At 38.3% G+C, this 23651-nt stretch overlaps 1 protein-coding gene across 3 annotated transcripts in view; it reads left to right on the top strand.

The window, feature by feature from the left end:
* The window catches only part of Slc38a1 (solute carrier family 38 member 1), a 62148-nt gene extending 51433 nt beyond the window's left edge, over positions 1-10715 (top strand). For 2 of the 3 annotated variants that reach the window (XM_076854354.1, XM_076854353.1), the window contains 6 exons: positions 714-793; positions 2610-2710; positions 4637-4755; positions 5408-5549; positions 5658-5755; positions 7457-10715. In XM_076854354.1, the coding sequence (XP_076710469.1) occupies positions 714-793; positions 2610-2710; positions 4637-4755; positions 5408-5549; positions 5658-5755; positions 7457-7558 (642 nt within the window). In that variant the 3' untranslated portion in view covers positions 7559-10715. Of the gene's footprint in view, positions 1-713; positions 794-2609; positions 2711-4636; positions 4756-5407; positions 5550-5657; positions 5756-6277; positions 6439-7456 lie in introns of those variants that run through there. The other variant, XM_076854355.1, reaches the window with a different exon arrangement.
* Positions 10716-23651: the final 12936 nt, after the last annotated feature.

Below are 23651 nucleotides of genomic sequence, written 5' to 3'. Positions count from 1 at the left end.
AAGTCATATCCCTTGTGTCAAAATGAGAATCCTTTTCTGTATCTCCCAGGGTTTTGTGGACCAGGTCTCCTATAGAACTTCAACAAAGTAAGAACAGGAGATATGCTAACTTTTCTTCCCTTCTCTATCAATTTCCTTTTCTATAACAAATTATATTGAGTTTGAGAGTTAAAAAAAATCTTATCTAAGAGAATAAATAGGTCTCTCTCTCACACACTTTAAGGATACAAAATAGTGAACTATGGAACTAGCTTTCTTTTTAGATGCTATCTTTTAAGTACTCTTTGATGCACCTGACCTAGCCAAAGAGCGGTCAAACAGAGGTGGAAGTCCTAAAGCACATCACCTAACCTGTCCGAGGGATTCCAAGAACAGCAATGGCCTCTCTGCTGCTCAGGGCTGGTGTGGGGATCCAGTGAGAGTGTGATGTAGGAAAATTGCCATGTAACTGACTAATGCCACACCCTGTAGGCGGGCCAGATCTAAAGCCCTAAAGCCGTTATGTGACAAATGCCTAATGGCTAGAGCTAGATAAGCCCTCTGAGAAAAGCTGCTCCTGTTTTAGAGATCAAAACTTTCCTAATTACCAAATAATCCAGAGATTCTGAAGAGCTGTCAGATAAAAACAGCTCTGGAAACACTCGAGTGAGCTGTATAATTTTTATGGTAAAGATGTCTTTTTCTTAATGTTTATTTCTTTTTCTTTCAAATAGACCGTGTATGCTTTACCAACCATTGCATTTGCATTTGTCTGCCACCCATCAGTCCTGCCAATCTACAGTGAGCTTAAAGAGTAAGAGATTTAATTTTTATATCTTAATCATTTTATGCCCCCTCATTAGTGGACAAGTTCTGTATTAAAATAAAATCTTATGGGCTGGGGCTGGGGCTCAGTGGGGTTCAATTCTCAGCACCACATATAAATAAATAAAATAAAGGTCTATCAACAACTTAAAAATAAATAAATAAATAGAATCTTATATAATGAACCACCACAAATTCATCACCCAGTTTCAACATTGACTGACATTTGCCATTCTTAAGTACTGTATTTAAAAATCCAGAAATCTGCAGTATTCTTTGGCCATAAATATAGAAAGTGGCCAATCCTGTGGGATTTTTAGTTAATTTGTTTTTTCAAATATTGTATTAACTTAGCAGAGTTCAAGTACTTGTGTTGCTTTTTGTCTCTTGTGCTTAGTTTTCAAGTAATGATAATCTTCAGACTGATCTGGAAACTGCTAAATGCACTGTCTTTGATTCCCCTGATGGTTGGGGTAGAAAAGGCTGGTAAATCAGGCAATAGGAAATTAATATTAAGGCCACAAACTAGAAAGAATAATATATTATTTTTATGGACACAATATCTTTAGTTACTTATTTATTTTTCTGTGGTGCTGAGGATCAAACCCAGTGCCTGACACGTTAGGCAAGCGCTCTACCACTGAGCTATAGCCCCAGCCCAGAAGAATAATATTGTTGTTTGAAATTATTAAGATGATTCTATGGATTTATTTTTGATTGTCCTTTTAGAGAAGAGTAAAGACCAGCTTATAAATCTCCTCTGATGTTCTCTTTTTAGCCTCCTGTTATCAGATTATTCTATATAAAAATAGTCATCAAGGAATAGTCTTAGGTTCAGAAAAGATATACAATACAGTTATTCATCTCCATTTTTGGACGAAAATATCCATGTCATTTAGCATTGACTTCTCTCTCAATTCTTCCCCTTTCATATTTAATTGATAAATGGCCAAATTTTGAAATGTTTCCTTTTACTTAAAATCTGCATATAAATTCGTGATCCTACATTTAGAGAATTTAAATATGTCTTTGTCATCTTTTCAATTTAATGGTCTGCTTTTAGTTTATCATTTTCTCAAGTATGTACTGCTCGTTTTCCTCATTTTCCACGCTCTCATGACATCCCAGATTCTGTATTAGGACACAACTAAATGTTATGACTATCTGTGGTCTGTTATGGAATACAGTCTTGTAGATTAATTATTTGAGCAGTTTAAAAAACTTAAAAGGGTCATTCCAACCCCAGAGTAGACTGGACCTGAGAGAGAGCTCACCCTCATCGCCGGTGCAATCTCTTGAGTACCTCCTGCTCTGGAGATACACAGACTTCCAGGTGCATCCCTTGGGGTACTGATGGGCCAACCAGAGCCCACACAGCACCCTTCAAGACACAACTCCTGAGGCCAAGTTCTAGCTCTGTCACTGATCTCTGCAGCTGGGAGAAAGAGCACTTGAATTTTTTCTGCCTTTTTTTTTTTTTTTCCTTTGCCTAGTCAGTGTGGAGATAATAAACCCAAATATTAAAAAGTACTGTCTGCCTTCAGATGAGAACTTGATATTCTTTTAAAAGCATGGGGAAGAACACTCAAGGGAGTGTAGTTCATGGATCACTCCCTCACAACATCCATTTGTATTAAAGGAAGTTATTTTAAACTGGCATAATTGCTGGGGGTTTCTAGCTGACCAGATCTGCCCCAACTTGATGAAAGGAAAGTTAATTAGTATGTTCCTCAGTGTTAGCCCCCACACTTCAGTTCAGTAATACAATTTTTTAATTTTTCAAATTCATTTATCTTTGTTTTTAGTCGATCACAGAAAAAAATGCAGATGGTTTCAAATATCTCCTTTTTCGCCATGTTTGTTATGTACTTCTTGACTGCCATTTTTGGCTACTTGACATTCTATGGTAAGTAATCTCTGTCGATGCATACTTACAGGTATGTACAAATAAATTAGTTAAAATCAATAACAAAATGACATGGAGACAAAACAGGGCAGCCAAGTTAGCTTTTCATTGGTTTTACTGTTTTCACATAAAATGGTGATGGTTTCTTTTACATGTTTATGTAGATTGCAAAACAGGATCATCACTAAAACAATATTCTGTAGTTGTTTTCTTCTCATAGTGTCCTTAAAAGAAATTGCATTTTAGTAAAAGGCGAAAGATTTATACGATCTGAAGAGAAACCAGAGTATAAGAAATTGCATTTTAGAAGCATGCCGTCTTAGGAAAGTTTGAAACTACATCACAGAAGACTTTCCTAATTGACACTGAAAATTGGGTCAGACTCCATTAATAGAAAAGACAGAGACAGATGCTGGAAGTGAGGAAAAGGAGAGTGCCACACTCATGACACTCTACATTAATTAAAAATAAAACACTGTTTACCGGAAGTTGGGGCCTTGAAAAGACATAGAAAGTTAAATGAAATGAAATCTGAAAAAGAAGGCAAGGTTTTATTTGTAACTTGTATTGATCCTTCTGAATAGTTTACCTGCTTTTGCTACTTAATCTCTCCTACTCAAATTATCCTGCATCTTTGTTCATCATGTTTCAGTGGCATATTTTCACAATTATCTCTATTAAGTGATATTTCTTTAGGAAATTTTTTTTCCATAAAAAATTGCCTTAAAATTTAAACACATTTAAAGATTAATTTAGCTTGGAGAGAAAGGCTACTCTGATTATACAGTTGTATTATTACCATTTCACAAGCAATAGAGAATAGCATTATCTACGACTTCAAAACTAGTACATTTAATTTTGCATAAAAATGGTGTTTCTGCAGTTCCCACAGAGTCATAGGACTAGGGTGGGTGGAGGGAGGGAGAGAGGGAGAAGTAATGTTAATTGAACAGTTTCACTGTTACCTTCTTCAAGCTATGATTTTTCTTTGTAAATCCATTTTTTAACATATAATAGAATATTGAAGCCTTTTATACTCTTAGAAGAAAGAAAAAAGATGAGCTATTTTTAAGTGATTATGAATTCTGAATCAAGAAAATGAGAACTAATGAGTTTTTGTTTTTTGTTTTTTTAAATAACCTTTGGTCCTTTTCCAGAAACTGAGACAAGCTCAATGGTACAGGTTAGAATTTGAACTTCAGGCCCAGAACCTTGAGATCGGTACACTGAGAAGCTTTTGAAAGGAGACATGAGGGGAAACGATTTCTTATCAAAAGAATAAGCATTTCCATGCTGTTCTTTGACTGCTTTCCCAGCATTGGTAGTCTTTGAAATAACACTTTCTGGAATTTGGAGCTGAGAGAAATTCAAAGTAGTACATCAACTGTATGCTTTTTTTTTTTTTTATTTTCGCCCCCTTCTTAACAAGAAAAACATTCGTGGAAGAGAAGCATTCTTTCCCAGGTCGTGAGGGTGGTGAGGTTAGATTGGTACCTCTGCTGCTTGGCCGCTGGAGGTTGAGTTGTAAGAGTGGAGTGTGAAGGTAAAAAGCTCTCGTGGTCTGCAGCCCCCTAGGAAGACTGCAGCTAGTCCTTGTAGCTGGGAGAGGAGCTCTCAGTCAGGGGAGTCTGTAGATTTGGAGGGGCTTGTGCCTCAGCCATGCAGGTTAATTAGTTTCAGTGAAGCAGCCCTGCTCTATGCACCTTCTTCTAGTGATTGCTTTGCATTCTTTTCAGCTAAAGGTACACATGAACGCTGGAGCATGTCTCTCTCACATAAGGGTGGTTTTTTTTTTTCAACTTTATAAATGGTTTTAACAGATATTTCTTTACCCTTTGGTTTACAAATTCTTGGCAGTTCACAAGAACTCATTCGGCACAACCCTTTGTCTCCTTCTAAAACCCTCTTGCTTTTCCCTCCCTGTAGACAATGTGCATTCAGACCTCCTTCACAAGTACCAGAGCAAAGATGACATTCTCATCCTGACAGTGCGGCTAGCTGTCATCGTTGCTGTCATCCTCACCGTGCCGGTGTTATTTTTCACAGTGAGTAAAAGGCCTCAGTGTCATCTGAAAAAAGCTGGGGTCTTGCCTTTCTTTTTTGCCTTCAGAACCCTGTTCTAGAAAAAGCCTGCCTAGGTGACTTCCCTAGTCATTGAAAGAGCCTGAGAGGCTCCGTGCTCTTGGGACAGTAAGTGGGATCTGTGAGCTAGTGTACCCTCTGTAGACGGAATCTTTTTTTTCTTTCTTTTTTTTTTCTTTTAGTGGTAGATAGACACAATATCTTCATTATTTAGTTTTATGTGGTGCTGAGGATCGAACCCAGTGCCTCACACATGCTAGGCAAGCGCTCTGCCACTGAGCTACAACCCCAGCCCTCTGTAGGTGGAATGGTTGAATGTCAGGCATACATGATGAGAGGATGTAGAAAGACCAGAAGAGAACACTCAAATCTTAGTTAAAGCAAAGAAATTACCCACCCCAAAAGAAAACTCTTACTGTTCATATATGCAAATACTTGGCAGTTGAAGTCAAGCCCCATACGTCCAAAACTGTTAAGCTATCTCAAAATTCACAAGGCATTGTGAAACATTCCACAGATTCCTGTGCAGCAATAAATCAGTTATTTCTACTGAGAAATGTGAAGTTTAGTGTTCTGCTTAGGCCTTTACAGAATCCTTACTTTCTTGTCCTACAGGTTCGTTCATCTTTATTTGAACTGGCTAAGAAAACAAAGTTTAATTTATGTCGTCATGTCTTGGTTACCTTCATACTCTTGGTTATCATCAACTTGCTGGTGATCTTCATACCCTCCATGAAGGATATTTTTGGAGTCGTAGGTATGGCTTTATGACTTTCCACCTATCATTCCACAACATACTGCAGCTGTTTAAAGTTAAAATTGCATAAGAACAATCCTAAGCTGTCTTCTTTTTTTTTCTTTGCAGGAGTTACGTCTGCTAATATGCTTATTTTCATTCTTCCTTCATCTCTTTATTTAAAAATCACAAACCAGGATGGAGATAAAGGCACTCAAAGAATCTGGGTATGTCTCTTGCCAACCACTCTAATTTTCTGATTAGCTTTCCGTTTGAATTTGGCAAATAAATAGTTCATCTCTCTACCATCTTAAACTACTTTTAGTAGCCTTGAAGGGAGGCATTAGCCCTATAGTTTTCCCCTTGGGGATATGTAAAATTTCAAATCATATCTTCTCCATTCCCTCAAAATATCTTTTCCATTTTTTACTCTTATTGTGCATTAGCTTTTACTCTAATCCAGCTAGCCAGGAGATGGATGTTTCTACTCCTGTGACTCCATAGGGTGTGATGCCTCTCTTTAGCGAGATATGAAGTGGAGGGACTCAAAAATTGGATGCAGTCTTCTGTTTCTGCATGATTTCTAGTCACATAACTAACTCCTTCCTACAACCCAGGGCATAGGCAGTGCCTTAAATGAAATGTCTGAATTAGTTTAAAGAGCCTTTTTATGACTTAACAGAAATGCTTTGGAGCAAGCAGACCTGGATTCAAAAACTACCTTTCTATATTGGGATTCTTGTTTCCAGGTCTGGTGAAGTTCAAGGGCATCTTGAAGGTGGTGCACTTGGAGACAGTGAGGGAAGCAGGGGTGAAGTGGCTGCTACATGAGTCCCTTCTGGAGCACCATTTTGCTTGGCCTCGAAGAAGGCTTCTCAGCTGCCCTCCCAGATAGTGTAAGCACTGTAATTGCACATGTTACCTGAGTCAACAGACCCAGAGGCAGGAGGGACCATCCCTATGCATTTAGAAACATCATTGATGCTGATAGAGCATCTAGTTTATCCCTGAAGCCATAAACTCCAAATCCTTCTAGGCCTTTACCTATAGGATCTTCCCAAGGACAGAGAGGAAGGAGAATTCACTGTGGCACCATCATGAAATATCCTAAGATGAAATTGGTGCAAATGATGAAGGCCTGTTGTCTGTAAATTCTCTGGGCCTTTCCATTCACACTCCCATGATAAAACTGCATCTACCAAATAGCATTAGGCAAGGGCTCCGTGTAGGGACTACTGGGAGTTAGATGGGTCAGCTCCACCATTTGCCTCATCTCCTTCCCTTACCTCTTCTACCCCCAAGTTCCCAGGCTAGCCCTTGGCTCTCATATGGCTTCATCTTCCCCTGCAAAACTCACTTATTTTTCTCAAGGCCAAACAACTTATAATCACCAGTTCTCCAGATGCTGAACTTAGTAACCTGTCCACCTGTGGCCTTCATCAACCCTCCAAGTAACTTAGTTTTTGACACTTGTTTCTGATCTCACTTGATCAAATCTACTTTGCTTTTGCTCATATTTGTTCCATTTTTTCAAACAGAAAGGTCTGCCTGCCAGTGATAATTTAGGTTGGTAGGTAACAAGTACCACAATGACCTGGATTTTTTTTCTTTTTAAGTTATAATCTTACTTTGAGAAAAAAGCTCTAAGGATACCCAGTCATTTGTAGACTGGATACATTTGAGGTGACCATGAAGTTAAAGAACAGAATGTAGAGGACGGCTGTGCTTAGCTTATTTTTCTTATTTTCCCATTCTTGCAGAATCAGATTCACACAATTGTAGAGTCTCACCATTCAGTAATGGTTGTAACAAACTCCAACTATAAGGGGACACAAAGGGAGAGGGGAAAAAAATTCTATTTTTTTCCCAGGTGCATATGGAAAAGGTCAATGGCATTGAAAATAATCCATGTCTTTTTATTGCTCCAGGCGGCTCTCTTTTTGGGCCTGGGGGTACTGTTCTCCTTGATCAGCATCCCCTTGGTCATCTATGACTGGGCCTGCTCATCTGGTAGTGACGAAGGCCACTGAGACCAGCCGGAAAAGAAAGCATTCCGGTCTGCTGCTCATCAAGTCTCCACACATCAGCAACTCCTCATCACTTCTTTTGCAAGTTCACAGAAACAACAGAAAAGTACAAGATACTTAAAATGGAACAGCCCTTTGGTTGCAAATTGGAGACCTGTTTCTGTAACAGTTCGTGCCCCTCCAACATTTGGGATCTCTTTAGGAATGGTGGACCTTCCCCCCTACCCCCAAATTTCATGCACTTATATTATAAAGTACTTTTCAAGTCAATTATTTTCCATTCTCCTAACTCTGTTTTGTGGCTTTGTAGTCTCTTAGAACTTTGAAAACATGATCATCAATCGTGTTGACTTATTACATATCCAGGTTCTGAGATAATTTTCCTACTGATGTTCAGCTCACACTATCTGGATCTTTTTAGAAAAGAATCTTGAATTGTATATATTTATTTTGCTTTATAGGAAAAAAAAGGTTTTCATAAATAATTTGCCTATTTTGGTTGACATAGCACACCAAGTTAATCATATGGGAGTCATAGGGTACGTGCCATTGCCTAATCTGAGCATGCCCATTGTTTGAGGCAGCTCAGATCAGGACCGTCCAGCTGCCTAGCAGGTACAACATACTGCTCCCATGAAAGATATTCCTTTGTGAGTGTCCTCAGATAGAAAGGGGTTGGAATGATACCTTCATAAATATATTAAACTACACATTTATCTAATCTTGCAAATGAAGTTTTTTTTTTTTGTTTTTTTTTTTTTTTTTAGAATCTTAGGTCAGAGTTCCTCCAGGCTAAGTGAGCTTCTACTAGGGGAGACCCCTGGCACCTGCCATAAAAAAGATTGTTCAAGATGTCTAAGAAAATACTCCTCTGATGTAGATAGCCTTTAACTCTACACCTGTATCATTGAAGTGAGGGAAATGTTTTATTGAATTTATAAGCCCAGCAGCATTTATTTAGTCATATCCACCAGCTTTTTGTCATAGAGAATAATGTGTCCCTAACTAAGGACGATCTAAGGTAAGTAATTCCTATTTTATATTGGGTACTTTAGGAGAGTCTTTAATAGACTTGTTTTATATAATAAATCTAGGTTATTACAAATACAAGATTTTTTGTACCTCAAATAAGCCTCATTTCTCTTTCTTCTCCATTAACTTTCCATCCAGTCTTGAAAATAAGCTTTCAGAGAGTCTTTGTGAAGAACCTTTGGTGAAATCACTGTGTACCTTCCTTTTCCCTACAGGGAAGACGAGGGCCTCAGTGTCCGCACTATCTCGCTTCTTCTCATTACTGTTCATCTCAGCGTGGTTTGTGCAGCACAGAGTTGCCCCAAACTCTTACTCAGTCCTTCTCCTAAAGGGAGCGGAAAGAAACTATGAAGAGATGAAATGAGAGAGTTTGTGACAAGGTAGCTGGAACAGGAATGGGGGACACAAAGGACACCCAGATAGCAACCCCCAAAGCTGGGCCATCCCATCACTTGTGATTGGCATGTCCCTGTCTTACGAATGGTAAGAAATGTGCATGCTCTGTGAGCTGGTCTCTTGAAACAGGGCTTATGCCTTATCTATATGTATTCTGGTTGCATTTTCTAAACATGTAAGTTCACCGAGCACAGATTTCTTATCTGGAGATAAGTAGAATCTAACCACAGATGGTTGGCAGAGTTTCCAGGCACTTAGCTCTGGCTTCTGTTCCTTCCACCCTGACTCCCCAAAGGGCTTTGCTGTCACTGAGAGTCAGTCACAGGGAACTGTCCCCCCCCCACTTTTTTTTTTTTTTAACAAACTAATGTCTGTAGATAAGGCAGGCATCAAAGCACCTGTCACAATCCTCTAGGAGGAGAATGAAAGGTTATTTCCTGCTTTACACCATCACAGCTTTTAATGTAATACTACAGAATGACATCCATATGGAGTCAGAGTTCAGGCAACTGGATTTGATTGCCTGACCCAGATCCCAGTACCTTAACCTAGTAAGTCCACAGCCATCTTGTCCTTTTCAGAAGTGGTTTCCATGTTAACATGAGCAATGCTAGAAACTGAGCATTTCTATTTCACCAAGTAATGAAATAGTCAGAGAATGGGATGACCCTACATTAAAAAAAAAAAAAAAATACATGATTTAGTTTGCAAGCTATACTACTATGCATCTTTCTATTTTCTTCATTACTCAGTTCATTTTATATTCACAAAGTGAATTCAGAAAATTATTAATTCTGGGATGTGTAGTGATATTCTTTGGATCTCTGGATTTTGTGTGTCAATATAAGAAATTTGTTATTTAAGATATATTTATTTAGAGGAAGCACATTATTGTTGATGTCTGTTATTCACATTTTTCAACCTTTCTTTGTAAGTTTAGTTGGTTGTTAACTGACTATAATAGACCCTACTGTAATTTGTCAAATATTACTGATTATATGACTTGTATGGAATTCACTATGAAGTGTACTGCTATTCTTATTCAAAATAGTGCACTGGTATCCAAAAAATAAGATGTATTGCAGATGTTAGGTAGAACTTAAGCAGCACAAGTCAAGTGCTATAGATGTTTTTCTGCTAAATTAGTAGACTAAAGATATTGTATCTTAGCCAGAGGAAGCAGCACGTTTTCCTTTGGTAGATAGGATCTCTATACTAGTGAACAGTGTCAGTTTCATACTGTGGATTTAGAACTGTTCTCTGGTTATGGTAACACAAAATACTACAAATCCCTAATTTATTTCATGTCACTTATTGGAAGTGGGGTTAGCAAAACATGCACAGGAAGAAAATCTATTCTTTTTAGGCATAGGTAGCCACCAGTTATAAGGAATTCATATTGTGAAACTCTGTGGGTTGTTTGCAACCTGGAATGTATTTTCCTTTAGAAATCAGGTTAGGCCCCCAGACCAGCTAGAAATGATTATCAGACCCATAGATATCTGAAATTGAATAATTTAATATGAAATTGAATAATTTAATATGACTGCAAAAGGAACCAAGCCACCAAATACTATTGGTTCCTGGGGGTGTTTGTTCAGAGCTGTCAAGAACATCTCTGCCTTTTGCTAGTGGAATCTAGACTGTTCATCTCAGCCACATATCACCTGCTGGACAGGATAATGGTTTCCAGCAAAGATGAGGGAGAAAAAGTCCAGGAAGCCTGGGGGTAGGAGGAGGGGAAGCAGGATGAGGGGCCTGGGGGGGTAGTTGTAAGTGTTCCTCAGCTGGTGCCTTTTCTTTCATCTGGGGTCTCAGGCTGGACTTCTTTTGCTCCCATAGTTCACCTCCTTTCCAGCCCACTACAGAAAAGGACATCGCTGCATAGCTTTTCCTATGTGCCAGGGTGTGTTGGAGGCCAGCACATGACACTTGGAATAACCTTAGTGCTCTTGACTGCAGTTTAATTGCCCAGTAACCACAGGAAGGGTAAAAAGTCTCCACTTTCCTTTTCACATACATCCTGTTGAAAAAAAAAAAGAAAGGTACACATCAGTTAGGGGGTGGAGGTAGGCAAAGGGCTTGGTAAAATTCCTCAGCATCTTAGAGGACACCTCTGTAACTGCCAAGAGAGACTTCTTCCTGGAGCTGGACTCAAGCCTCCAAGCTAGTGGTTCTCAAAGTGCATCCCCCAGACCAGCAGCATCAGCATCATGCATGAACCTGTTAGAATGCACATTCCCAGGCCCAGCTTCAGACAGTGAAATTGGCCGCTCTCAGAAAGGGGCAGCAATCTGAACAAGGCCTCCAGGTGATGCTAATGCACATCAAGTTTAAGAACCGCTCTGGACTAATTAGTTCTCTCCATGAGTCCTACTTCAGAAGATAGTTTCCAGGCAAAAAAAAACGGGAGCCCAGACAGGGAGGGGAGGAAAGCACCTCCGTGACTCTGCAATGGCAGGAAAAGCAAAGGAATCTCTTGCTGCCACCCACTGTGCCCCCTCCCTCCAGAATTACCAGTGCAGGTGCACACTCCAAAACTACACTTAGGGTTACTTCAGGTAAGGCACAGTGAGGATGACATTTTTATAGCTGCGAAGAAATCAAAGTAAGGCTTTTTTTCCCCCTTTTTTCTTTTTTTAAGGGAAATTAAAAGAAAATCCCTTTTGTAAATGTAACCTTAGAGGAAATACTGAATTTGTGTCAGAAGTCAGTTTGCCACAGAGTGTGTTCGTGGGGCCATCAATCCTGTCCTCCTTTTAAAGTGAATTCGCAGTCAGTGGTAGAGCACTTGCCTAGCATGCACAAGGCCCTGGGTTCTATCCACAATGTGGCAAAAATAAACAAAGTGAATTCTCTCCTGATAGGTCTACACTGCTAAAGGAACTACAAACTGCTCTGAAAAGTAGCAATTTGGCTCCATTGCAGTGTAGCCCAGCAGTGGAGGGCACTAGTAATTGGGGTGGGTAGAAGGTGGTGATAATACTGGATATTTGATTTCGTGCCTTGGAGAAAAACCTTCCCTCCATTTTTCAGTTTAAATGACTTGGGGCTTAGAAAGGGCATAGGCTTTAAGACTATAATTCCCTCCCTCAAGCAAATGTCCACCAACTTTCAAAACAACAATCCAGATGACATCATTTAGCAGTACTCATAAATGGTTTTCCTTAATGATGGCAGATCTCAAACTTTGTTAGCAACAGAACATACTTCCTCTAAAATAGAGTGAATTTTTAATAATGATATAAGGCTTTCGGGTACAAATTGGGGGTGGGGTGGCTAACAACTGAAAAATATCAGAATCAAAAGAGAGTTCTTGGAAAACAGTGTAAGATTTGCAAGAATGCAGACATCCTCCTTTGGGGTTTTCTCTGAGGAAGGCCCTGAAACTGGGCCTATCTGTATACAGGCTCAAATTTGTGTTTTTAAGGAAGAATCTATGCAGCTGAGGCTTATTGTAGGAATGCTTCATTTGTATATAAATATATTGTAAATAAATAGGAGGCTGTATATTTTTGCAGTTGTTGATCCACACTGAAATAGAAGTCACTAGTATCTGCATATAAAGAATAAATGTCTTCATAGATATTAGTGGTTTTGTTTGAGAATTAGAACAATTTTACATTCTATCCCAGGTAACATAATTCTCTCAGTATAAACTTGGAACCTAAAACCTTAATTGTTTAGAAAAAGAAATGTCTGAGAAATAGCTGTGTTGATTTTTTTTTTATGCTGGTATTAAAATCACTTGTTTAAATGATAGTTCTCTGAGCTACAAGAATATTTAGACCCCAATTATTGTCATATAAAAATAGATAAACCCTAAATGACAGATTGTTTCTTAATAAAATTCTTTTGCTGTTTAACATTGATGCCACTACGCAGTATTTACAAAAACAGGAGTTAGGAGAATGTTTTTGTTTTTTGTTTTCCCAAAACTGAACTGCTACATTTCCCAAACTTTGGGATCTTGGTGTGGGGAGTATGGGTGGGGGGACTGAATATTAACTATGAGCACAAATTTGAAGGGAAAAAAAGTTATTTTATCAAGTTTTGAAAGTTGCATGTTTGCTTTTTATTTTAGTGTTGAGGCCGACATAGTCTCTTATGTAAGTGTTTTTCCCCCAAACACTTGAATCCTAATTGTTGGTTCGTAATCCATTCTCTGGAGTCCAGTGTATTTTAGACTTCATCTGAGTCCGGTATGTGTAGCACACCACTGTTCTATTAATGTAAAAACCTTGTAAATGAATTTCAGATGGGTCATTTGGGTCACGAATCACAAAACTTTGCTATTCACAGTTAAGCAAATAGAGAGTTTTGCTTTCTTTTTCAGGGTGTGATGTAAATAAAGAAATGTAAGGAGTTCTGTTCTATAACTGCTCTGTTAACATAGTTTTTAAACAGTAAAAATGTGAACTAAAAGTACTTAGAAGTCTTGTCTTGGTTCTTTGGAGATGCAGTGCTGAAATGGAGGGCATTTATTTACCCTACTTAGAACCACTGGAGAAAAGTTTGTGTATGTGTGTGTGTGCGCGCGCGCATTCCTCAGTGTTTTTGATCGTGGAAGCTTATATTTTAAGATACCCACCTTTTAAAATAAATAAATAAATAAATAAATAGTTTTTAATTTACATATGACAGTGGAAAGCATTACCATTCATATTACACATATAGAGCACAATTGTTCATATCTGTGGTTGTATACAAAGTATATTCATACCAGTTCGTGTCTTCATACATGAACTTTGCAAAATGATGACCATCTCATTCCACCATCAAAATAAAAAAGTTCTGATAGACACCCATTTGGTCTGACACATATTAGGTATGTCACATTCTTCCTACTCAGAGTAGTTTGGAGACAATGTTTTCTTTTTTAACTTAGGTTCATCTTTAGGAGTGTCCATTTCTGTCCTGTGCTGTAGAAGGAACACTACCCACACTGCAGCTGCCATAAAATGGGATATTCTGCCAACACCTGTGTTTCCCTGGGAACCAGGAGGGGAGAAACCACTGAGTTTTGCCTTTTCCTTCCCATCACCTGTTTCATCCCAAGATCTCAGAGAAGTTTTCTCAGGACCAACACAGTCAGGGTCTGATGAACAGATTCTTCTTGTAAGCACAGTCAGTGCAAGACTAGGCTGGGCGTTTCTTGGTGTAACTGGGTGTGAGGCTCACCTTGATTCTCCCTGGACTTCTCAGATGATGACAGCCCATGGGGCAGGGCCCATCAGCACACATGTGCATCTCAAGGTGGAAACAAGGAACAGAGTCCAAGTCACATACTCCAGTCTAGCTTTATTGGGAATAAAGCTGATATTTTTATCTTTCCATGCCTCTTGTGTCTACTTCTTAATTGATCAAAATCCCAAAGGCAAAGTGTGTAATTATCACTTTCAAACCTAAGCAGACGTAAAAAAAAAAAAAAAAAAAATCACACATTGAAAAGGTTATTGAGAATCTGAGCATTTTGTTTGAATTCTGCATATCTTTTTATCATTCTGGCTGCTTCCACTGTCACTTCATGACTGCCTGCCAATACTGTACACCTTTATTCTGCCCCATGAAACACATACATGGTAGGTAAGGGTTATCCTGACTCTCTTTATGAAACAAACTATGGGCTTAGTGAGACCTTTGCAATTCAGAGGCCCTGTTTGCTTATTTTTGAGATTGATAATTGTGTTCTGCTTGGTTTAATATGGTCTGAAAAGGGTTAGACTAAAATTGTAGAACAATCTACTCTTCCTTGGGAGGTTCAGTAGAACATCAAAATAACCTGCCAAATCATCAAATGTATTATAAAGCCATAGCACTTAAAACAGATTTGTACTAGTATAGAAATAAATAGATCAAAATAGAATGCACATAAATGACCCAAATAATACCAAAAAGGTGGCCTTTTAAATCAATGGGGGAAATAAAGGTTACCTAATAAATGGGGACAACATGCCTAGTTTTTGAAGAAAATAGAACTAGATCTCTATATTGCCTCTAAAGAGAACTCGAAATATATTTAAGATTTTAAACAAGACATGTAATAGATCTACTCTTTACAAGTATGAAAAATTATAATTGTGTCAAGCTTTTTTATTTAGCTTATTATTAATGAAGGAACAAGGTGTTTAAAAAATGGTTCAAAGGAGAATTCAAAGAACAGATATATTATAGAAGCAATCAGGAATGCTAAAACAAATTTGCTAATAGATGCAAAACTAGTTGTCCACAGAGGAAAATCAGCTGCATCTCCGACAGAATTCATGTGTTTCTCTAGACAGTAATCTCCATTTCCATCAGTTTGCTATAAAGTATAGGTTTATAAAGTAGTTCAAAGGCCTGAAAAGGAAGAGTAGAGATGGAAGGAAGGAAGAGAGGGAGGGAGGGAGGGAGGGAGGAAGGGAAGGAGGGAGGGAGACCTGTGTACAATCAGATGACCCAGAAAAGACACCTAATATTTCATTTAAAGTACATCCAGTAATCTTTTCTTTTCCTCTTTAAAAGCTATTGTCTTTTTTTCCTTAACAACTTCCCCCTTTGTTACCATAAAAGTCTCAAAGATTATTCTTAGTCATAGGAAGGCTGGTCTCATTAAGTTTGACCTACTTATTTGCATAGGAGCAGTGAGTGTCAATTAACTGTATAGGCTTCCGTGAGTTTGCTTGCAATCTAAAACTATGCAGTATTGAATTGCTGCTGGAGCCACAGAATTGTACATTTAAAAATCTACTCTTTGCTAGTTCAAGGCTAGGAAAACAAGCCCAAGAAACTACCACATTTCAACAGTACTATCTGTAAATTTGAATAAATTCGTCTTTACTTGAGTTCCCCCAAATTTGCTAAATCCCTGGCTTACCAGGAAGTTTCTGTTCTTACTACCTGTAAGGTTGGTACCCTACATCTGGAACTAAGCTATTGGTTATGCCCTTATGATTTTGGTCCTAGGCCAGTTTTTCTGGGAGTGTTTTGTAGGCATTGGCTTTATAAGTAAAAATCAACCTTTACTCCTTAGGGTTGTTTGACACCGGTTCAATGACCATCATTCTCAAATATGACATTCCAAGTAAGGGCAGGGTTAATACAATCAATTTTATCCAATCATATGCAGGAAAAGGGAGAGAGGCAGTTGAATTTATGTAACTAAAAACGTTGCTATGTAAAAGTAAGGGACTCAGTTGCAGTTTTCCAATTCAGGGCTGGAGGAGAGTTCAGTGAGAAACAGAAAAAAAAAAATGTTTAATTTCACTTTATAAAAGCAAAGTCAGTTGAATCTTCTCAAGATAGTTTAAGAAGAAAAATACATGGCTTCCTTATATACCCAGAAAATAGAGCATTAAAACATAGTCATAATAAAATATTCCTCCTCAGGTCATTTTGTCCTTGTAATTTTGTTCTGCTAGATCTTGGATTAGCATTCTGCTTTCATAAAGCTGTCTCCTTCTAGATTAGACAGTCCTGGAAAAACACACTTACTCCACAGGTACAGACTGAATGTCATCTAAGTATCAGCTCAGAGCTTGTACCCAAGAGTCTTTCTCTACAGTGTCAATTCCTTAAAGTACTTTCACACAGTCATTTTCCATGAGTCTCTGGGGCCCTCTTTCTTTGCTAAAGAACAAGATTTTGGCCTATAGTTTCCAGGAAGCAGAAACCTGTTTGATAATGAGACTGGAAGGCTGTAGTTAATTTACTACGGTAGCTCTTGGTTATTCACTCTATCCTGAGCATCCATTATACCACAGGTGTCCTTCAGGTAACCTTGAAGGCTGTGGAGTATTCCCTGAAAGTTTATCCAGTAATTCTCCATCCCCTTCAGAGTCCTTCACAGTTTTTCTGTTATAATCTGTATATCTATATCTATGTCTCACACATATAATGTCTTGCAGTAGAGAGAACTTTCTTGTTACAAAACACAGAACTAACAAAGTAGGTAATTGATAGATAATATTTTTAAACTCTATATGACATTCAATAGTGCTAAAAAAAAAAAAAAAAAAAAAGATCCAGAAGGGAAGACAAAGTTAACCTTTGCCACACACAATTTGCAATTGGTGGAATGTGTCTCTCAAGTTTGAAGTTCCAATTTTTCAACAAATCCCTTGGACCAAATTACCAGGATGCCCAATATCACTTCCTTTCCCCACTCCGGATTGTCCAAGAACTCTAAAGGTATCTGACTGCAGGGGCTGTGGCTAAGGATCAGTGGTAGAGCGCTTGCCTAGCATGTGTGAGGCACTGGGTTCGATCCTGTGAGGCACTAGGTTCAATCCTCAGCACCACATAAAAATAAACAAATAAAATAAAGGCATTCTGTCCATCTACAACTACAAAAAATAAAAATAAAAAGATATATGACTGCAGGCAAAGAGAGAAATGGCGAGTTTACTCAGTTAACAGCATCTTGCCCACCTCAGTCACTTCGTTGCTGGCACATAGTGTCACTGCTGAACACCGGCATTGCACAGTTTGTAAGCCTATGCCTACTCTGGCCCTGGGTTCTTCACATGTTCAACTCTGAGGGCTGGCCCAAGCCAGGGATAGTTCTTCAGTTTGCCACCAGTTTGCTCCCAGTTCACCCCCTGCAGCCTGTTGCACAAAGGAGGGACTCCTGTTTATAATATTTTTAAACTGCACACTACAGATGAAGGAATTGGGTAGGTGACAATATAACCTCCTGGAGGCTTTCTGGTGCCTCTGCAAATTTGTCTGGCTGTTTCAGCAATCTTTGATTCAACATGCCAAGGGATATGTAGCTTGGGGCAGTCACATTAAACCACAGAAATATTCTTCTTATCTCCTTGCTTTAGGGGATGAGTGCCTTGGCTCTGACTTAGATCTTAAGGGGGAGGGCATTGGACTAACTTTTTCTTATTTAAAAGTAACTAACTGTCTTCACAAAGAAGCACTTAGACACTTAGTAAAGTATGGCCTAAGCAGCCCTTGACAATATAACATAATCTCCTTAATAAATCAAGAGTTTCTAAAAATCACCAAGAAAAAAGTCCAATAGAAAAATAGACTGCAGAAATACAAAAGGAGCTATTGGTAAAAGATACAATAAATACCCAAAGAAAAGGTCAATTTAATACTAACTCATAAGTAAATTAAAGTGTGAGAATGTCTACATGATACCTTCTTATTTTTTACTTATCATACATCAAAAACTGAAATGGTTATTATTATAGTTCTCGTAAAGATATAAGAAACAGGAATTTTTAGGGGCTGGTGTTGTAGCTAAGTGGTAGAGCACTTGCCTAGAACATGTGAGGCACTGGGTTCGATCCTCAGCACTGCCTAAAAAACAAATAAATAGAATAAAAGGTATTGTGTCCAGCTACAACTGAAAATATTAAAAAGAAAAAAAGAAACAGCAGTCTATGAGAGTGTACATAGTTACAGTGTTTTTGAAGAGCAATTTAGCAGTACCTAATAAAACAGTAAATATTCCTAACTTTTCCCCCCTGCATTCCATGTCTAGATTTTCTAACTCACAAGAAGCTATGAGAATACATGAACAATATAGTATCAGATTCTCTTCTCTCCTTTCATCTTAATTCATATTCTGGTCTCTTTGCAGTTTCTGTTGTCCTTCCAGCTAATTTTATAACTTGTCTTTTTTTTTTTTTTTTTGGTACGGGTGAAGCAGAGTCTCCCTTAGTTGTTTAGGGTCTCACCAAGTTACTGAGGCTGCCTTTGAACTTGCTATCCTCCTGCATCTGCCTCCTGAACTTCTAGGATTACAAGCATGTACCACCATGCCTGCCTCTTGCTTTTTTTTTTTTTTTTCCCTCCTTTTTTTCATAAGTTCTAGAACAGTCCTCTGTTAACCCTTTCCCCAATTAACCCCAGCTCCTTGCCCTATTTTCCATATTCTGGCTCCAAGTGAGCAGTATACCACACACACAAACAGATAGTACTTGATCATATGATCAGAAAATATTAATTGGCACTGGGGAAGGATTGATCAAATTATGTACATGTACCAATATGACACAATGAAGTCCACTATTATGTATAATTTTAATTCACCAATAAAAAGAGAAAAAATACACAAAATTCTGGGAAAAGAGAAAGAAACAAAAGCAAAATACTATTTGGTAGCTCTTTGTTTAACCATGGCTTGGTTCTTCACAGTTAATTCCAAAAGATCAGCAGATTGGTTTTATGAATTTAGGACAGCTTAAAAAATAATTTACCTCAGATCAACTAAATTATAATCTCTCCTGGCTTAAATATAGATGTCTTAAAAATTATCCAAAATTTACAATGAAGAAGGATGTAATATTAGACTAGGATATTATTTACTACACCCACCCAAGGATTACTGGAGAAATCTACAGCACTGGTGTTTGATGTGCTATATTTGCTATTGACTAAAAGCCCATATTGTGTGATGTTACATATTATTTGTTAACAATTTTTTTTCTGGTAGATACACAAATGATTTTTGTCCACGAGAAAAATTATAACCTCAAGAGTTTTGTGTGTAATTTAGATATCTTATTCCATCATTCCTTTAAAAATACCTATGAACATGCTATTCTTCAAAATACTTTTTGAATCCGTTTTACTGTCTTAGTTCAGATTGAGTTTGTGTGGCCTTTGGCTGACTATTTTTATTAAAAAAATTATTCAAAAAATGTGAATTCTTTGTCTATCTCTATCTCTGTTGATATTTTATGTTGCCAGACTCACTGTCCCCTGGTATGTTATTATTTTTTTTTAACTTTGGTTTTTAGTCTTTTATTCATACTATGGACACCCTGGACACAAGACTAATCTTCTGAAAGATTCTTGGTGGTCAAAAAATATCTTAGATGAAGACAAACATTGAAATTCCAATTTTTAAACACACCATGCCAGCCAAATAGAACAAGTCTGAGAACAGGTTAGGCATCGGAACGCTCGTTGGTGACTTTTGAAGCAAACCAAACCTGCACAGACAGCTTGGCTCTTGAAGACTAGGCTTCAGAGAGAGTATTATGTGCTGTCCCCACCCTTTGAAAGGGTAGCTCTTCTAAGTGCTGACAACAGTCTTCTCTGCAGCTTGCTTTTACTTTTCAAACATCAAAGTTTATATTTGAGGTAAAGGTTTATTTTCCTGTGGAATTTGGGTGGATTGGAATAACATGAAGGAAAGAGTTAGATCTACTTTCCTCTCCTAGCTTTCAAAGACCCCTTTGACACTCAGATGATGTCCTTATTCCTGGATCTTTTCCCTTAGAGATTTTCAGCGGTGTCTACTCTGTGATCTACATGCTTGAGCATTTAGCATTTCTCTCCTTACTTAACCAGGTTGGTGGGTGGTATAAATGGCACAGCACCCTTGCCTGTGATGGGGACAGTGTGGAGGTATGCTTGTGTGTCTGCAAGGGGATCCCTAGGGGATGGAGCCAGTTTCCCTTTGGACGGTGGTTGATACTGCATCCTTCCTGCAGGGCTCCTTCCCTTCCTAGTGCCTATGAGTTCTTAGGATTACTTCCTAATAAATCACTTTCACATAAATTTTGTCTTCGGATTTGCTTCTGGGAAACCTGACCTAACACACAGTGTCCATAGGTTATATATGAAATGATCATTTTCTCCTTATTGTCCTCAGACTTCTCAGTAAATCAAAATCCTGATTTGGTTTTTACTCTCGGACAGGACTGTGTAAGTCTGATGGACATTTTCCCTTTGTTCAAAATCAAACAAATAAAAACTGCTCCTTGAGGAACAAGGTTGTCCCTATCAATCTTCCAAGATTCTGAATGACGCGTCAAACCACATAGAACAGCACATTCTATCTTCAGGGTCTATTCAGGTAAGACCTGGACAGGATTTCCAAATTGTTCTCAGGAACCCCACAATGTTCTCCTTTCAGACTTCTCTGAATATTCTCCCAGGTCACTTCCTCTCTTTAAATATTGTTTTCAGGGGATACTCACTGCAGCGTTCCTAGGTACCATGTGGAGTGAATGACAATACCATACTACAGGGGCTGGGGTTATGGCTCAGCAGTAGTGCGCTTGCCTTGCATGTGTGAGGCACTGGGTTCGAGTCTCAGCACCACATATAAATAAATAAGTAAAGGTCAATCAACAAATATTAAAAAAAGAATGTTTTTTTAAAAAAATGCCATACTACAGTAACAGGGATTCCTTTGTTGCTTTAAATGCAAATCATGTGTGCATGTACACGTGTGTGTGTGTGTGTGTGTGTGTGTGTGTGTGTGTGTTTTCTTTTATATTCTCTCTTTTTTCTTCCTTTTCTCCGTCTCCCCCTCCTTAACAGCAGGGGAAACAAGATGAACACTTTGCAATCACAGGCCAAGTTACCATGTCCTTCACTCCCTCACTGACCACATTACAGAAAACCAGACCTGGAAACTGGTGCCAGCAAGTTGAGCAACAGCTCTCTCAGGGCCACCAGCTGGACATATAATTATGTTTACTGATAATTACACTTGGAGTCAAGTTCTTGTATTTCCTTTAAAAAGTCCTTTATTTCTCCTTGTTAGGGACATGCCATTCTTTGGGACATGAGTCTGCTGTCTTTCTTCTTTGCTAGCAAATCAATAAAACTTCCTGTTCCTTTTTCTCAAAAAACTTGTCTTCATTATTTGGATTGGTGGGGACAAGGACTGACTTGTCCTTCGAGTCTGATATGACCAAGAAAATCATCTATATTTCCAGCACCAGTTTACTAAGTCATATCATGTCATTGTTTGTCCAAGATTCTCCAATGGCTTCACATATCACTCAGAGAAAAAGCTAAAGTCTTCCTCAACATAGTCTTCCCATGATCTCTTTCACTTCGCCACCCCCACCCCAAAGTGGCCTTCTTGTTTCTTGAACACACCAAGCATGCACTGACCTCAGGGCCTTCACATCCATTGTTCCCTCAGCTGTCCTACTCTGCCCACAGTTATCAACATAGCTTATCCACGGGCAGTTGATCTCATTGCCTTCAGGGATCTTCTTAAATAGTACCTTATCACCAGATCTTCTCTGACCCTTCTACAACAAATAACTCCGCTTCGCATCACACTCATACCACTCTGCCTGTATTCTTTATCTTGTTTTATTTTTCTAGTCAGCTCTTGTCTCCATCTGAAATGCCTTAGTTTGCTTACTTATTTGTTTATAGTCTGTCTATATGTAAACTCCTTGAAGATGGCATCTGTCTCTATTTTGTCCCCTACTATGTCCCCAGCACCTGGAACAGGGATGGTATTCAATAAATCTTTGTTGAATGAATGAACAGATGAGAATGTAATAAGTTACACTGTTATTTTTTCTCATTAAAGTGAAACAATTAGATGTAGTATTCAACATCATGTTCCCAGATTTATTTTCTCCCCCTTAACAATTTTATAATTTAATGTTTAAATATTTTTCTTTAAGCCCCAGAGATGGTGGCACACACCTGTAATCCCAGAGACTCAGGAGGCAGGAGAATTGCAATTTCGAGCCCAGCCTTGGCAATTTAGCGAAACCCTATCTGAAAATAAAACAGGCTGGGAATATAGCTCTGTGGTAAAATCCTGGGTTCAATCCCTAGTACCACAAAAATGTATACAAACATTTTTAGGTATTTTTTAAAGTATAGGGTTCTTGCTGGGTGTGGTGGCTCCCGTCTGTAATCCCAGTAGCTTTGGAGGGTGAGATAGGAGGATCATGAGTTCAAAGCCAGTCTCAGCAACTTCAAGGCACTAAGCAACTCAGTGAGACCCTGTCTCTAAGTAAAATACAAAAAAAAAAAAAAAAAAAAAAATGGGGCTAGGGATATGGCTCAGTGGTTGAGTGTCCCTGAGTTCAATCCCCAGTACTCCCCTGCTCCCCCCAAAAATACAGGCTTCTTGCAACAAGTCAGATATTACAGATAATCATTAAGAAATGATTAATAATCTGATCTTTTATAATTCCATCCTCTAAAATAACCAAAATTAACATTTCTCCCCTGTGCTCATATAGATATACATAGATGTAGGCCTGTCTGGATTTTTTTTTAGGATAATGGATTGATAGCAAATATCAGAAATACGACTTTCAGCATGGTGGTAACACACATATACTACTTTTTTGTTGTTGTAGTAATAGAGATGGAATCTAGGACCTCATGCATGCTAAACAAGCACTCTGCCACTGAGCTACACCATCAGTCCCACATGTCACATGCTCTGGCTTCACATTTATTGGACTGGTAAACTCAGACATGTTTTTGAGATCTCAATGCTGGCTTTTGCCTTTGTAAAATGGTAGCAGTAACAGTAATAGAATTGCTGTGAGGATTAAATGGCTTAATTAAAACAGCCACAACTTAGAATAAAAAATGTCATGTTATGGGCTAGAGTTGTGGCTGAGTGGTAGAGCACTTGTCTAGCACATGTGAGGCACTGGATTCGATTCTCAGCACCATATATAGATATATTAAACAAAGGTCTACCAACAACTAAAAAAAATATTCTAAAAAATGTCATGTTGTAAGAATTAAGTAAATTACACCCCGCCCTCCCGCCACACACACACTTAACAATACATCTTGAATATCACTCTAGGATAGTAGCTATAGTTTAACTCTAGAAATTCTATGAATTCTTACATAGAATTCCCTGGTATTGATAAATGAGGGATATATATATATTATATATATATGTATGTATATATATATAATATATATATATATT

Source organism: Callospermophilus lateralis, chromosome 4 (genome assembly GCF_048772815.1).
Source record: "Callospermophilus lateralis isolate mCalLat2 chromosome 4, mCalLat2.hap1, whole genome shotgun sequence".
NCBI lineage: Eukaryota > Metazoa > Chordata > Mammalia > Rodentia > Sciuridae > Callospermophilus > Callospermophilus lateralis.
The sequence above is the reverse complement of the archived record's forward strand: the minus strand, read 5'-3'. Positions and strand labels throughout refer to the sequence as shown.